The 15,797-nt window shown below is 35.4% G+C and overlaps 1 protein-coding gene across 1 annotated transcript in view; it reads right to left on the bottom strand.

The window, feature by feature from the left end:
- Positions 1–2,289: 2,289 nt before the first annotated feature.
- tnc (tenectin) overlaps positions 2,290–15,797 on the bottom strand; it is a 30,795-nt gene continuing 17,287 nt past the window's right edge. The window contains exons 3-7 of the mRNA XM_068774019.1: positions 14,378–14,419; positions 14,060–14,266; positions 13,362–13,634; positions 5,403–13,266; positions 2,290–3,750 (exon numbers count right to left, since the gene is read on the bottom strand). Coding sequence (XP_068630120.1) covers positions 3,645–3,750; positions 5,403–13,266; positions 13,362–13,634; positions 14,060–14,266; positions 14,378–14,419 — 8,492 coding nt within the window. The 3' untranslated portion in view covers positions 2,290–3,644. The remainder of the gene's footprint in view (positions 3,751–5,402; positions 13,267–13,361; positions 13,635–14,059; positions 14,267–14,377; positions 14,420–15,797) is intronic.

Genomic DNA, 15,797 nt, shown 5'->3' with positions numbered 1-15,797 from the left:
AAGAATGATATCTTGATATCCCTGTACCGATATTTTGATACCATTTTCACAAAAATATGACCCAGTCACTGCATCATAGCTAATACTCCACCAAAACCATCACTGAAGTCTCATAATGCCCACATTGTACTCTATTGACAGTTGACTGAAAACTTTCAGCAAAAGTAGAGTCAATTTGTTTCTTAAAATATTACTCAATTGTAAAAGTTTTATTTTTCATGAACCGATATTTTTTGCGAATTCCCTTTGTGTGCGCTTTTGATTTTATCACTCTTTTCTTTTCAAAATTATCAGTTAACAAATGACCAATGCAATTCTTATAGCCTACAAATCCTACGTAACTATTAAAAAACGCGACATGGTTCCAAGCGCTTTCTTCGATTTCTAAAATTAATTTCTTCTTCTAATCTTTTGCTTTCTGACAGGATTTCATCTAAGTCTTTTCCTTGCTGCTTTGATCGACTTACACACTATGAAAACTACTTGGACGGCTAGATTTTTTTTTTATCACAAACAGAAAAGATTTCATAGTTCAGTAGTTTATCTTTAATTATAACAGTATTTATGGCCAGACCAAGTACAATCGAACAACAGATTTAGTAGCACAATTTGAATTTAATTGGACACATGTTGGCTACATATTACGGATTGTAATTTCTAGAAGAACATAGAGTGGTCGTCAGCATATTGAAAGTGAAATCCATCGATAGATCATTGAGTGTCGTGAAGCGCGAGGCCCTGGACAGAATCACATCGAAATCCACTATCGACGCCCACTGTCCCACTACACGTGACAAAGGGTTATTTGGTAAACACTCCAGATCAGGGCATCACCACTGAATAACTAGACACGTGAATGTTTCAAAAATAAACTTTAGGATAACTTCTATTATAACCCACGCAGTAGTGCAACCCAAATTAATCACGCTTGTTAAAATGTAGAAGTAAATTGTATTTATAAAATCCTTCTCAATATATCCCTGTCGTCTGGGGCTTTGAATTTTAGCAATGGAGAACTTAAAGTGTAGTGAGGGACTGGTTCTCTATTCTGAATAATAAAAAAACAGGTTTTTGTGAAGTTAACCGCATGACTGTTCCATCCGGAAAGCCATTACGAAATGCTTGTATCGTCAGAGTTACAAGGCTATTTATACACCTACGGGAATAATATCAAGGAAATTTCACACATTCGCGCGACCTTAAATTTTAATCTTGTTGCACTTCGGTCATTGCTCGAAGTCTGTCGTCTGTCAATAAGACGTAGATTTGGGAATAGGTCGAAACTCGCGGATTAAGTCGCAGCTGCATAATATATACTCAATTGGCCGCCTTAGGTATTAAATTAATATAATTAAAGTAACGAGCGCAAATTTGCGGAGGATTTTGCATTAAATAACTGTGTGTAATCTCTGCGTGAGTGTACCATAGGTATGTGGAAGCCCTGACGGACACATGAAGTACTATAGAATTTCTCCTTTCTTGAGTAGATGGGGAAAGCATTCGTTGTTGTTAAGTCGCAAATATTTTTGTGGTTGGTTTGCGAAATTAGTTTTCTAAGCATCTTTCCAGTTCGCTATATATATATAGCTCGCCCCCAGGCACGCTGTTTTGTACATAATATTACACAAAATATCACATTGTTTACCTGGGGTTGCCGAGTCACGAAGTATTAAGAAAAAAGATTTCATAATAATCTATTTTTGGTAACAAACATTGAGTTGCTATTTATTACCTTTTTTTTTAAAAAAATATAAGTAACCGTGTTAAAAGTGTGGTTTAATGTTTGTTTAATGTAATGGCTATTTGAGATAATTTATCCTTCAAATCTATCTGACAAAAATTTTGTGTTACCTAATGTTATTATTCTATATTTTTTAAAGTATAAGGTAAAGAAAAAAGACTAAATGACAAAGCGATCAAGGTGGTATAAAGTGACGAGATGAGGCAGACGTGATAGATCAGATATAGTGTAGTGTGTAAGTGATAGATCAACCATATTATTTTCTAATTACGGCGCTTAACTCAAGGCTGTAAACATTCTAGACAAATTAGTGATAGGAGGTATCAACCAATCGAATACCAATTTCTGAAAAGATTTTTTAAAAATATTTGATGGATGTATCTATACCCGAGACTCGTATGCCTTAAGCATTTGGCATATTTACTTTAATTATAAGATCATCAGAAATACTGAATTACGACTATATAAATATAATAACTTTCGTCAAACTAAATTAATCTGAAAACGGTCAGTCGAAACAAGTAAATAAAAAGGTAAGGTAAGTTCGAAATATTTTATTTAAACTCATTTGCACAGTTTACAAATTGCTAGATTCTTGCTATGCATGTTCGGTAATTGATTACAGTAACTAAAAAAAGATTTAAGGCGATGTTGAATAGTATACAACCTGATCGAGTTTTCGAAACAGTAAAAATCATTACCAGTATCAAATTACCAATAATAATTAACGCTATTTCTATAAATTTAAATAAATAAGAAAAGTATAACTACAACCTGCGAATACAGAAGAAGATTGGTACGAATTAATGTAATCGCTGGCTTACATCTACTATTATTAACGATTACAATAGCTAAGTAAACTTTCGTACCCATCTCGATCTGCAGAGATTTAATGTTTTATAAAATCTACCAGCACTTTATTATCAAAAGTTATAAAATACTCTACAATATGCTTTTTATCGTTGTAGATGCGTTTTTTCTTAGAAAACGATCAATACTTACGGCCATTTATTGAGTGCTAGTATAAATTTTACATTCCAGCGAATTACAGAAAACAAGACAAAATTGTGTCACTTTCTGTAAAGTGCGAAGAAGGAAAAGCGCCGGCCAAGGCTGCCACAAGTAGGCGTTGCGTCGACTGGAACTTTTCTATGTATGTCTTAGGGGGCCTTCGTTTTATTTCTAAATTAAAATAGTCACTGGTCTCAAAACATGGCTTAAGTACTATACACCTAAAATATATAAATTATTACAAATTAAGTAAGGCATTTACAATATCAGGGATCCTTATACACCTTCGTATTTACCCGATACTAGACCGTAAGTGGTAGTAACATCGTATAAAAACGAAGAATTGACTAAACTTATTTCGGTAAAACATTTTAAGTTTATAAATGGTCAAGATTTCGGCGATCTTCAGTGACCAATTTAGTAAGATGTTATTCTTAGAAATTATTTTAGAAATAAAATTTAATGAAGCTAAATGAATATTGGTCACCGTAAAACCTTGCATGAAAAATTAAAAAAAATCTATATCTTCTTTATCATAAAGGTGTTTAAAATCTAGCACTACCATTTGGCACTGTATTTTTTTAGAGATTTTCATTACTATTTATCTTTCAAAGAGAATCTAGATTTGAAATTATCTGAGTTTTAAAATTATACTTATTTCGATCACAGTTACGGTCATATCGATATTCAGGTTGTGATGGGCGTGCCAAAATATTTCAGGAAAAGTAAATTAAATAATAATTAAATCAATTACTACATATGACACGAAATCTTAAACTACTCCATCGCGAAATTTGAGCATTAATCTTGTGCATAGGAGAAAAGATGAAATCTTTTATCACATAGGTATTACCCTAGTGAGTTTTTTCAGAGTCGAAATCACAGGAGCACTTCACCTTCGACGCTTTGCTGAGACCGCTGCTGCAATCATTTGTCTCAGCATTGGTTCTGGAGTGCACGCCTTAGGATCACATTTCATTTGACCATCTCCGCCGCATCTAAAAATATTGTTTTGGAATTTTAACATGTAAAACTAAAGGTTAGGAGGGTTAAAACAGAATGAACTGTTATATTATAATTGATAAAATGAAGTATCATTTTGATTTTATTTTATGATATTTTTATACCTTTTATTCGCGGTGTGAGTGGTATGGGCTTGCGATTTAGTAACTGGTCCCGAATTATTTAATTTTAAGGTAACAGATATCTGGACTTATTTATATTAAGCGTATATTAGTAGGTTAGTGGTATATAAGTAGGTTGCGACGGACTTAACCGCAGCTAATGAGTACAGGGCTTCGCCTTTTTTATAAAGAAAAATATTGTACATACGAGGGCCAAACTGAAAGTTTTTAGAACTGGCAACTTAAAAGCATTATATTAAAAAAATAAGTTTAAATTTTGAAAATAGAACTCTTTACTTATAATATTGAGTATACATTTCATTCATTTGTCATTTGTTTTACGATTTGGCGGCAAATTGAAAATTGTCTGTGCACGTCAGAATGAATTTAAGCCGAGAAAATTTTCGTGCAATGATTTTTTATGACTTTCGATGTCATATAAGTCAACAAGAAAGTTATGATAGACTTCGATTGGCTTTTCACGATGAAGCCCCATCTCGTGCCACAGTTTACAACTGGTTTAATGAATTCAAACGTGGTCGAACTAATCTCACCGATGATTTGCGTGAGGGACGGCCTTCTACAGCGACGACTGAAGACAATATCAGTGTTGTGCGGAGTATGATAGAGACTGACAAAAGAGTAACCTATAAGCAGATTCGGACAAGTCTAGGCATAGGTATGAGTCAAGTGCACAAAATCCTCCATGAACATTTAGCGGTCAGGAAGCTTTGTGCCCGCTGGATACCGCATAATTTGACCGAGGCTCAAAAACTCCGCCGTGTTGATTGGTGCCGAGAAATGATCCAAAAATTTAACGGAGGTGACTCAAATGCTGTGTTCGACATACTAACGGGTGACGAAAGCTGGATTTACTGTTATGATCCGGAAACCAAAAGACAGTCTGCTCAGTGGGTGTTTCCTTCCGAAGAGTTGCCAACTAAAGTGAAGAGAGGTCGAAGTGTTGGAAAAAAGATGGTGGCCTCGTTCTTCGGAAAGACAGGTCATTACGCGACAGTTGTCTTAGAGGATCAGAAAACGGTTAATGCAGAGTGGTACACTAACAACTGTTTGCCACTTGTCTTGGAAAAAGTTCGAGAGAAACGACCTCGCAGCAGGATCCTCCTTCATCACGACAATGCCTCGTCGCACACCGCCAGGCAAACGATCGACTATTTGGCGACCTCAGACGTGGAATTACTGGGTCACCCGCCGTATAGCCCCGACCTCGCACCCTGCGATTTTTATTTATTCCCGAAAATAAAAGAAAAACTTCGAGGAAAACATTTTATGGACGCCGAAGAAGCAGTGGCTGCGTTTTAAAACGCCGTCGAAGAGACCCCTAAGGCCGAGTGGGCAAGGTGCTTTTCTCAATGGATCCATCGAATGCAGCGATGTATTGATGTAAATGGACGCTATTTTGAAAAGTTATAATAAAACTAATAACTTGCTAGAATGCTTAGTTTTTGATTTTCTAAGAACTTTCAGTTTGACCTTCGTATTAAAATAAACCACATTAAACTTACGTGCAATGTAAACAGGGTCCTGAGGATGCGCGTACAACTTCTCCTACTTTATAAGTATGACCTTTTATTTGACATCCTTTTCTTTGTGCTGCACCCTTGTACGCATGGGTCAGGAAGTGAGGTGGCAATGTTGTCGTTGTCGTGGTCGTTGTCGTTGTGATATTAAGTGTGACCGCCATTGAAACGGGACATTCATAGCGTGGACAACAAAATCCTTGAATAGGTTCTTCATGGCATCCATGAATTGGAGGTGGACAACTCTGTTGTAAGCAAATAATGTCACTTCTAAAGCAGAAACAGAAGTCACAAGGATCATCTCTAGGTATTTGTTGGGCAGACACGTATACTTTGCCTCCATATCGACAAGTTCCTGGCCCAAACGCTTGATCTTCTTCTCCATAATCCGGTTCTTGGCCATAACCGCTGCTTCCGGTGGGTGGGAAATGGCTATCTTCGTCAGTTGAAGGAATGTCATCAGTAGGAAGTAAATCGTTAAAACCAGGTTTGCTAAGATCTGAAGTAGTCGTAGATGATACACGGTCAGGACTAACTTCAGGTGTAGTAATTTTATCAAACTGCATCGGTGAAACGGTTGTTACATCTTCTGTAATGATTGATGTAGTATTCTTAGTTGTAGTAAGAATTAATTCATTGTCGGGTGCAGGGCCCTCTTTAATATCAGGAGTAGTATCATACGGTTTCTGTGTTACTATATTGCTTTCCTTATCTATATCTGATATAGAAGTTTGTTCCTGTTGTTTGGAGGTTTCCTTATGTTCGTACATTACTGTTGTGCCTTCAGGAATATCAGTTGTAATTTCTTTAACAGTTTCGTTTTTAGATTCATTAAGTACAGGTACTGATGTGGTAAGTTTTTCATATTGAGTTGTCTGTTCTGAAATTACTTCTTCTGTCTTTTTGGTGGTTTGGGAAATATCCAACCCGGCGACTGATGAGGATGTGATATCTGATTCTGTATTGGCTGAATCTTCACTTTCTTTGTTTGAATCGTCAAAATGATTTTTTTCCGTAAATGTGGGTTGTTTCTCAGAAGTGGTTTCACCTTGGTCTTTTTCTAAAGATATTGAGCTAGATATTATGGTTGTAATTTCCTCATCATGATAAATTTCAGTGGTTACGTCTTGTATATCTTTATGACTATGTTCTTCTAATTCAACGAAATATGGCGTGGTTTCAGAATATTTATCTCTTGGTTCCGTTGGTTGTTTTGATATTTCATCTTGTGATGTAATTATTGGTACAGGTATTTCTGTAGTGTTTTTATTTTTGTCTTCTTGACCTAATACAAGGGTAGTTAGATCTTCCGATTCATTCGTATAAATATGCAAATCCGGCATGCTGGTAACACCTATTTGTTCATCACTCACACGCTGCTCTTCTGTTGTCAAATATGGCTGCCTTTCAGTATTCAAGGACACATGCGCTGAAGTTATTGTTTCAGCCTTGTCAGTTATTAAGCTTTCTGGAATCGTTGTATAAGTTTCGTGCACATCATGAGAGTAAGTTTGTTCGTTGTCCATAACTGTTGTAAGCTGTTTATCTAGAGATGGAATCTTCGCAGTAGTTATACTTTCGGAGGTAATTTCAGAAAATTTAGTGGTAACCGATTTTTCGGGTATTTCTGTTTCAACTTCCATTGTATCTGTCTTATCTTTGTCATCGATATCTATTTTTACTGTATTAAGATAATCTTTTTCAGTTGTTGATCCTACATTTGTTGTAATTTTTTCAATTTCATCTGGCCGAGTCTTAGGTGTAGTCTTTTCCATTATATCATTGTCGCTGACATTTATTGTCAATGTACTAAGCTCTTCAGTACCCGCTATATCATCGGTTTTTTGTGTCATGATTGTTACTTGTGAATCCGAGATTCTTTCTGACGATTTTTCATTATCTAAAACATAAGAAGATTCTGTTGGTTTTGTATAATCAATTTCATTCAAAACTACAGAAGATTTAGAAGTAGTAAGCGCATCGAGAGATTCAGTTGTGACGACATTTCGGTCAATATCTTTAGTTTCGTAAGATTCTGGTGTTGTAACTTCGGGTATTTCATTTAATGGTTCAGTATGTTTTTCATCATCAACCGTCACAATATTTTCTATAATCTTTTCTGACGAAGTTGTAGGAGTTTCTGTGGGTATGGAAAGTTCAGTAGCTTTGCTTGTTATTGCACTACCTTCTGAAGTGGTTGTAACTATTTCCAAAGTGGAAATTTCAGTTGACTCAGAAATTTTGTCCGAAATTTTTTCGGTTGCTTCTTCTTTGTAATCTGTATATTTGGAAGCTTCGGTAGTTTCTTTGCGCATATCAGATATTATTTGTTCGTCGTCAATAACTGTATCTTTTGTGCTTTCTGGAATTAGCTGTGATGTATCTGTGATAAATTCGTTCGCTGTAGGTACAGATGCTGTGGTCATTAAGGTATCGTCTAAAATATGAGATTCCGGTTGGTTGTTTGTATCTTTTTTATGTGTTCCATCTATGAAAACGGTTTCTGTACCAGCTTCTGTTATTTTTGTTGACGGTTGTTCCGTTACCTTTTGTTCCAGGACTGTGATACCTTTTGTAATTTCATCAACGAAATATGGTTCTGTAGAAATTCCAGTTACTTCTTGAACCAGCTCTGATATTGTGATGTCTTTATTGTCGTCATAAGTTAAATCACTTAAATCTTTACTAACAGTAATAGTTGTTCTAGAGAAAGGTTCAGGTGATTCTGTTAAAACTTCTTGCGTATAATCTGGTTTTTCTCTGTGCTCATTGAGTTTTTCTGTATATTTGTCTTCCGATGGTGATGAAGTCTTATCGGTAACAGGTTCATATTCTAATTTCACAGTAGTAGCAAAGTCGGGTGTAAATGTTTCTTTTTTCTTATCTTCTATTTCCGTTACTTTTGCGGACATTTCAGTCGTATGTGTTAAATCAGATTGTGTTGATTCATTATTGACGACATTGTCTTCCATACTAATATTGGCGTCAGCTGATCCAGGCGTTGTTTGTTCAAGTTTATCGGAGTCCTTTTCTGAAATTCCAAATTCTGGAGTTTCGGTTATTTCTTTGATATTATGCGTGGTTTCGATTAATTTATCTTCAGTTTCTAAATCAAATAGAGTAGATAGATTACTTATATCTCCGGATTCAGGTATGCTTTGTACACTTGTGGTTTCAGTTGTTTCACGTTCTGCATGGTATTGGTCATCACTCGATTTTCCCGGTTCATTTGTATTATTTTCTACTTGGTCCGTGACAATGTCCGCCAAATTTTTCTCAGTAAATATTTCTTGTTCGGTGCCCATTGGTTTTGTTGTTATTATTTCAGTTACATCAGTGGCTGTCTTAATATCATGATCACCAGATGATTCTGAGCCACGTTCAGTTACAATATCTAAAAGGCTTGTGGGCAATTTTTCAGTTGCCATAGTTTCCGGAATATTGGTAGTTTTTTGTTTTATCTCTTCTTGTAAGATCATACTGATCGTAGTAGTTTCATCTTGTGAATACGTCTCGTCGGTAGTTTTGGATGTCTTTTCTAGTTCTTCTGTGTGAACTGGTTCGTCACTAACTTTTATAGTCGTTTCTGGTCTGTTAGTGATTGCTGCTTCTACATCTGATACCGTTGTTGCTATATCTTTGCCGAGGGAATCGGATATCAGTTTGGTAATTTCAGTTCTTTCAGTATAAGACGTGGTTATTAGTTTGTTTTCGGTAACTGGTGTCACGGTAAGATCTTGTTCTGGTGGTATAGAATGATGGTCTATATTATCTGGTGCATCAGTTGGAACCGATAACTTGCTAGTAGTTAAAACATCATGATCTGTTTGAATTGGTTTAATCGTATGATCCTTTTCTATTGTATTTTGCTGTTCTGGTTGGTTTGTTTGATCCGTAGAATATTCTATAAATGTTTCTGTTTTAATTTCGATGTCTGGGTAAAGTTCAGAAGTTGACTGTTCAATTTCATGAATATCTGCAACTGTATATTCGGTGTCAAGCATCGTAGATGCAGATGAATCAGATTGTACGATAGGAGATCTTGTTGTTGAAATCTTATTATTTTCAATGTATTCTGTTGATTGGTCTGCATGAGGAGTTACTTTATTAATTGTTTCCGTGTCTTTCTGTTTATTTATATCTTGTTCTTTTAGAGTGTGATCTAGCACATCCAATTGCATAGTAGTAATTTTTTCTGGATTATCTGTTGTAAATCCATCGTCATGTATTTCAACTATTTCTTTATTAAGCTCTGAGGTCATTTCCCTAATTATTATAGGTTCTGTTGTATCAAATGTGTCCGTTACTATTTTAATGGTTTCAGTTTCTGTTAGAGAAGGCGATTTAGTTTCAACTTCTGGTTCAAATGTTGTTTGTGAAGAGTAGTTGCTCTTCTCGGTAGAGGCAAGCTCTGACTTATGTTCATCAATATCAGACACTATGCGTTCAGTTGTTGACTGTGACGGTTCATGTTTTTTAGACGTTACAATTAGGAACTCCTCTTGAATATCTGGTATTTCTGTTACTCGTCCATTTAGGGATTCAGCTATGTCATTTTCTGTTGTTAAAATTATATCGTTTATATCAGTTATATCCATATGTGGTGACTTAGTAAATGATTCTTCTTGGTCCATTTCGGTATCCTTCAATAAACCTTGATTAGTAGTGTCTAAACTGGTTTCAGTAACTTTCTGATCTTCTTCATTATAACTATGAATTTCAGGAGTAGTAGCGCTTATTTTGTGTTTTTCAGTGGTGGCATAATCGATTACTTGTGCTGTAGTCTTTTCTGGTATAATTTGGTCGGGTTTGCGTTCGGTTGCTAAGTCTCCTAGCATTTCTGTTTTTTGAATAGATTCAGAAGTCGTTTCACTATCGAAGGTAACAGATGTAATTAGCTCATGAGTAGAATGATCTTCTATACTTTCAGTTGGTAAGGCATCAGTAGGTGATTTAGTTGTTTCAATATATTCTATGGTTTTTTCTGTAACTTCTGAAACAGTATCATCGGTGACTTTTACTTCAAAACCTTGAGATTCCGGTGGTTGTGTAGAATACCTAGTATATAACTTAGAGGTCATGTCATCCATATCGTGAGATGTTTCGGTAACATGTTTTTCGTCATCGTCCCTTTCAGTTGATATTAATTCAGTGTAATCTTTGTCCATTCCTTTTATATTATCAGGAGATTCACTTGTAGAGGATTCTATAATATTTATGTTGTCGCTTAATGAAGGCATTGTATTAGCTTCTTGCTTATTAGAAGAGTAATGTTCTTGTGACGTAAAATCAGATGATGCAGGGGAGCTTGTAGTACGTTTTTCAATTTCATCAGTAACCTTTTCTTGGATTTCTGCTATAGAGGTATGTGGCTCAGTGGTAGATAGATGGCTTTCTTTGACTGTGTAATCTTGTGTTTGTTGTTTTTCTGTTTTTTCTTCTGATATTGTAGCTTCTGATAAGATATAGTGGGGAGAAGTAGTCATACGATCGGGTTCGCTTTCTAAATCCGATATTATTGTACTCGTTTCAAAAGTGACTGCGGAAGAATCTTTATAATCGTTTCCATTTTCAGTTTGAACTGAAGTAGTAAAAGGTTCTATTTCTTTTGTAGCGCTTGAAACTGTGACTTCTTTTGTCATTTCTGAATACTTTGTAGTATCGGGTGTAGTGATCATGCCATCGTTGGAAACGGAAGTTAACGTTTCTGTAGGCTTACTTGTGTAATCTGGGGAAATGACAGTAGTAGACTCTTTATCAATTACATTTGTAATTTCTTCTGAAGTAGTCGGCAATTCACTTGTTAAATCATGTATATTTTCATTAGTTGTTATAGATGACTCACATTCTCGATCCTTGCACAAGGATGGTAATTTCGTAGCATCTTCAGAACCTTCCTTCCGCCGACAAGAACCGTTATTGCATTCCAGTTCGCCATAATCATCTTGATTTTTAGGCGACGTAGTATGTGCGCAAATGCCGTCTGTACATGTAGTTTCTTCTGTTATATGGGGAGGATTTTCTTTTTCACTGATTATATCCGTTTGCCCGGAGCAATCATCGCCTTCACACGGTTTTACTGCTGTTACTTGACATCCCAATTTTTTATCACATGGTGTATCTGATATTGATGGTTCACATTTACCGTCAGTGCATTTATGCTGTTCATATTGTTTTTCCGATAACGTACAATTTTCAGTATCACATGGTTGAGATTGATCAGGTGCCGATGATTGTTCTTTAATTACTTGGCATTTATCTCCACTGCATTCGCTAACGTGCCCTGGCTTAGGACTTTCCGTTCCAGACATTTGGCTGTGGGATTCAGGCAAAGTACTTTCTTTAACATGGTCACAAATATAAGTCGGGCAGCAAGAATCGGCTGAATCATAAACAGGTTGACATTTATTCATATTTGTATATTGTGGAGGTGGACTGCATATTATTGGATCACAAGTTATTATACTGCTAAGACATCTACAACTTGTATGACATTTGTTGGTTCTAGGGACAGGTGTATTATTTTTATACGTAATTCCATTAAGAAGGCAGTCACCTTCCCCTGGAATTCTACCTGTAGGAATTAATGTAGATAAATTCTCATCGATTTCATTCTCAACTTTAGTTGGAGGAGTTGTTTCAAGATAACTTATTTTCGTTGTGCTTGCAGAAGTATATTCATCGACAGTTTCCTTTTCTAGTTTGTTTATTTCTGATGTTACTGTTGTAGTATATTTCGAAAGGGAAATATCTTCATCGTTAATTTGGTCAGTCGAGGTTTCAAGAATGTTTTTATCATTATTATTTAATGTTACTGAAGCATCTGTTATGGCCCCAGCGTCCTCTTCTTTCGTGACTTTATTATCATCATGTTCCTTTTCAAAAGTTATTTTATCGAGTACATTTGTAGTGGTAACTTCACTTTGGATATTGACAACATTTTCATGTAATGATTCTGTTGTTACTACCATATCTTCTCGGGAAGTTAGACCATTCGAAAATGAAGTAGGGTGGTCATCACTAAGCGTTGTTAAAAGCGGCTCTTGAGTAGTCTTGTCTAGTTCAATTGTATGCGAGGCTTCCTTTTCTTTGTTTTCAGAGTAAACTTTTCCTTCGTCATTGTTTACGTCAGGTGTCGAAGTTTCAGTTACTACGTCTTCTTCAAGAAGCGACGATGGCTCAGAGCTAGATGGTTCATATTTCGAAGATGTGGAATACGTAGTATCCTGTTCCGTGGTACTCGTGTATGGTTTTGATTCCAACTCTTTGGCTGTTGTTAAAAACATTTCGTCAGCTAAATCCGGAGTTTGATTTTCTGGTGTTACTTTCTCGGATTGATCAGCAGACAATGTAGATTGTTCTTCTCCACTGCCTTCTATTTCAACGGTTCCATACGGAGTGCCTTCAGTGTATGGCTCATCAGGTTCATTTCTGTAACCGCTACCTTCAACAACTCTTCTTGGCGGCGTCGTTGAAGTAATTTTAAAGACCTCTGTTGAAAGCTCTGGTGTTTCGTCAGTGGTTGATTCATCTCCTTCACATATGTAAGTGTCCGGGCAGCACTGGCCGTGTCGAGGAGGAAGTGAAGTGCAATTTTTGCCTTCATTTTCCATTGGAGTTCCACATTCTTGTACTACACAAACAATATCACCTTTCATACAATAGCAATGTTCACACGCTTTTTCAGTTTTTATTAATGCTCCATCGGCAAATACTTGATCATCATGCACGCAGTCTTGAGATACTTGTGTTACCGGTGTTAACGTTGTAGTTGTTAGCAAAAATCCAGGTGTCGGTCGAACTGTTGTGGTCATATCATCCAAAAGTTGTATTTCATCTTCTGGGTGATCTAAAAGTAAATGAATTCATTATTAAGTATGACATTTAAAATAATGAATAAATATTTCGAAGTTGTTCGAGTGCCAAATAATCTTTTATACTAACCACATGAGTATCTCACCGGACAGCAGACATCTTTATGATAAATAGGAATACATCCATCAACGTGTAAGGTACACTCTTGCATTACACAAGTTGTCATATTACGTATACAATAACAATGTTCGCAAGGCTTGTTAGGTGTAGGTGGCACCTTAGAACCCTCGGAGAGATATTTGCCGTTAATGCTGCAACCATATTTGTCTTGTTTGCCAACACCAGTTGCACCGTATTCAGCCGGAGAAGACGTGGATGTTGAAGTGAGCAAATCAACCGGAACTGAAAAGCAATGAGCAAAAATTTGTTATTGCAAAAATTTTTAGCTGTTCATGTAGTTGGTCGACTAACGCTGATATAAATGCTACAAAAGAGTTAGCTAATTTGCTATCAATTAAGGTGTGGTATCCCCGATCGAAATAATAAATATATATATATATATATATATATATATATATATATATATATATTTATATATAAGGAATAAAATAATAATAAATTTCAGAAATAACAAAAAAGTAATGATAACATAGTAATGAAAAGCGTTTTCAAAATTTGGATTACTACATATTTAAATTAATTATTGTACTCTCTGTGAAAAATAAAAAGACTGCTATTCAAATTGTGGTTCTGTAAACAAACATTTTTCTAGTAACTAGGAAATGGTAGTTTTTATCTTTAATATAAATTGAAAAACGGGTACTAACCATCTGGACAGGTCACTATAGGACAGCACTGATCAGCACGCTTTTCTACAGTACAGTCTTGTCCAATAGGTTTCGTAAAGGGACACACCCTTAGGTAACACATAAGCATTCGGTTATGGCAAGTACAATTGAGACACGGCTCGTTCGTCATTATTCGGTCGCCTTCGCCATAGTGTTGGAAGTTATAATAACAACCTTCTGCTGCCCCTGAGTATAAACAAACAATAAATCTATAATTATCATTATTCGACGACATAATTATGTATAGTATAATATAATTTATTAAAAAAAATTGAATGTACGGTTCCAAAGACATACCATCATACAAATCCAACGCCGTCTGGTTGCTAGCCATTGGTGCTGAAAATTAAAATAAACATACAAGATTAGGTATTAATAAGAAGAACAATTCCGTCTTGTGAGTCTTGCCTTATTACAAAATCTTAAATGATAAATTTGAGAACATTTTCAAATGACCATAAAATTATTAAGAAATAAAAAAAACATAAAGGATTTATTGTACATCTATTTGTGACACATCACACAAAAACACATTAAAAATGATTATAAACATTTTTATTGGCTGTATAAAGTAACATATTTATAAGTTTATAACTAAATTTGAATTAAATGATAATATGAAAATTTTATGCAAAAACAAAAACGTAAATAAAATTTCTAGTTTGGTGAGTATCCGAGGAAAGTTAACTGTTGTTTTACCTAGTAATTCAATGTCGTCTGGCCCAGACAACATTTTAGTCGCAAATTTTAAGATTCACGATTGGTGGAGATGCTGATCGTTTTACATATTCGATCTGCTGCATATAATTAGTGGAGCGGCGGGCGACAAAGTTTAATTAATACAAGTAACGGGCAACATCATTTACATCGAAATCGGCAACTTTATCGCAGATTCTTTATTCAGGTCTAGAGTTATAACACTACAGTTAATTTATTGTTCCTTATCGATTGACTTGTATTACCAAACCAGCCTGAATGTAAGGTTTTAATTACCGATGGCAAAGTAAATAAACACTAGTTCATAAGATTGCTAATAAAGATATCAACTGACCAGAGGTGATGTGCTACGATTTATAATTCTTGGTACGATTAATATATTTTAATTTAAATGTAATGGACAATATACAATAAGAAATATACAACCGTGTTAGTCGTTAATGAATATATAAATGTTTTTAATAATTATAAAAATTGTTGGAATTTTTGTAAAAGTTAGGCTGTTGTTGCAGTAGTTGGGTAGGAGTTAGTTTAATTTGACGGTAGCATTCAATTAGGATAGAAAGTAGCGTCTAGGCGTGATAAGCGTGGCACAGACATGTCCGTTAGGGGACGGCGCCGACTTGTGGTCACATGCGACGGTATGCGAAGCTGCCAGCTCGTCCACCTAACGGTCGCCAGGAATGCCGTCAGCATCCAGTTTTTGTCTGACTATATATTTCCATTTTAGCGAATGTCATCAATCACAGTGATTTAAAAGCCATCGTAACGGAACACTGAATAGTAAATTATATTTATTTAATTTCACTCAAATTCATGTATAATTTAATAAAATTTGATCATGCTAAATATAGTGATAAACGAATTCTGTTTGCAATTTGAAATTGTGACGCATCTCATAGTTATGAACTTAGCTATGAATCTTAAGATATAGCATGAATTTTAATTTTATGCAGGATTTGTATGGATTGTAGTTTCAATGAATGAATGATGTCGTGGC

The sequence above is a fragment of the Battus philenor genome, unplaced genomic scaffold, assembly GCF_028537555.1.
Source record: "Battus philenor isolate CCGP_79_NKW_IND1 unplaced genomic scaffold, ilBatPhil1.0.hap1 SCAF_6, whole genome shotgun sequence".
In the NCBI taxonomy this organism is placed as follows: Eukaryota; Metazoa; Arthropoda; class Insecta; order Lepidoptera; family Papilionidae; genus Battus; species Battus philenor.
This window is presented reverse-complemented; position numbering and strand designations above follow the sequence as displayed.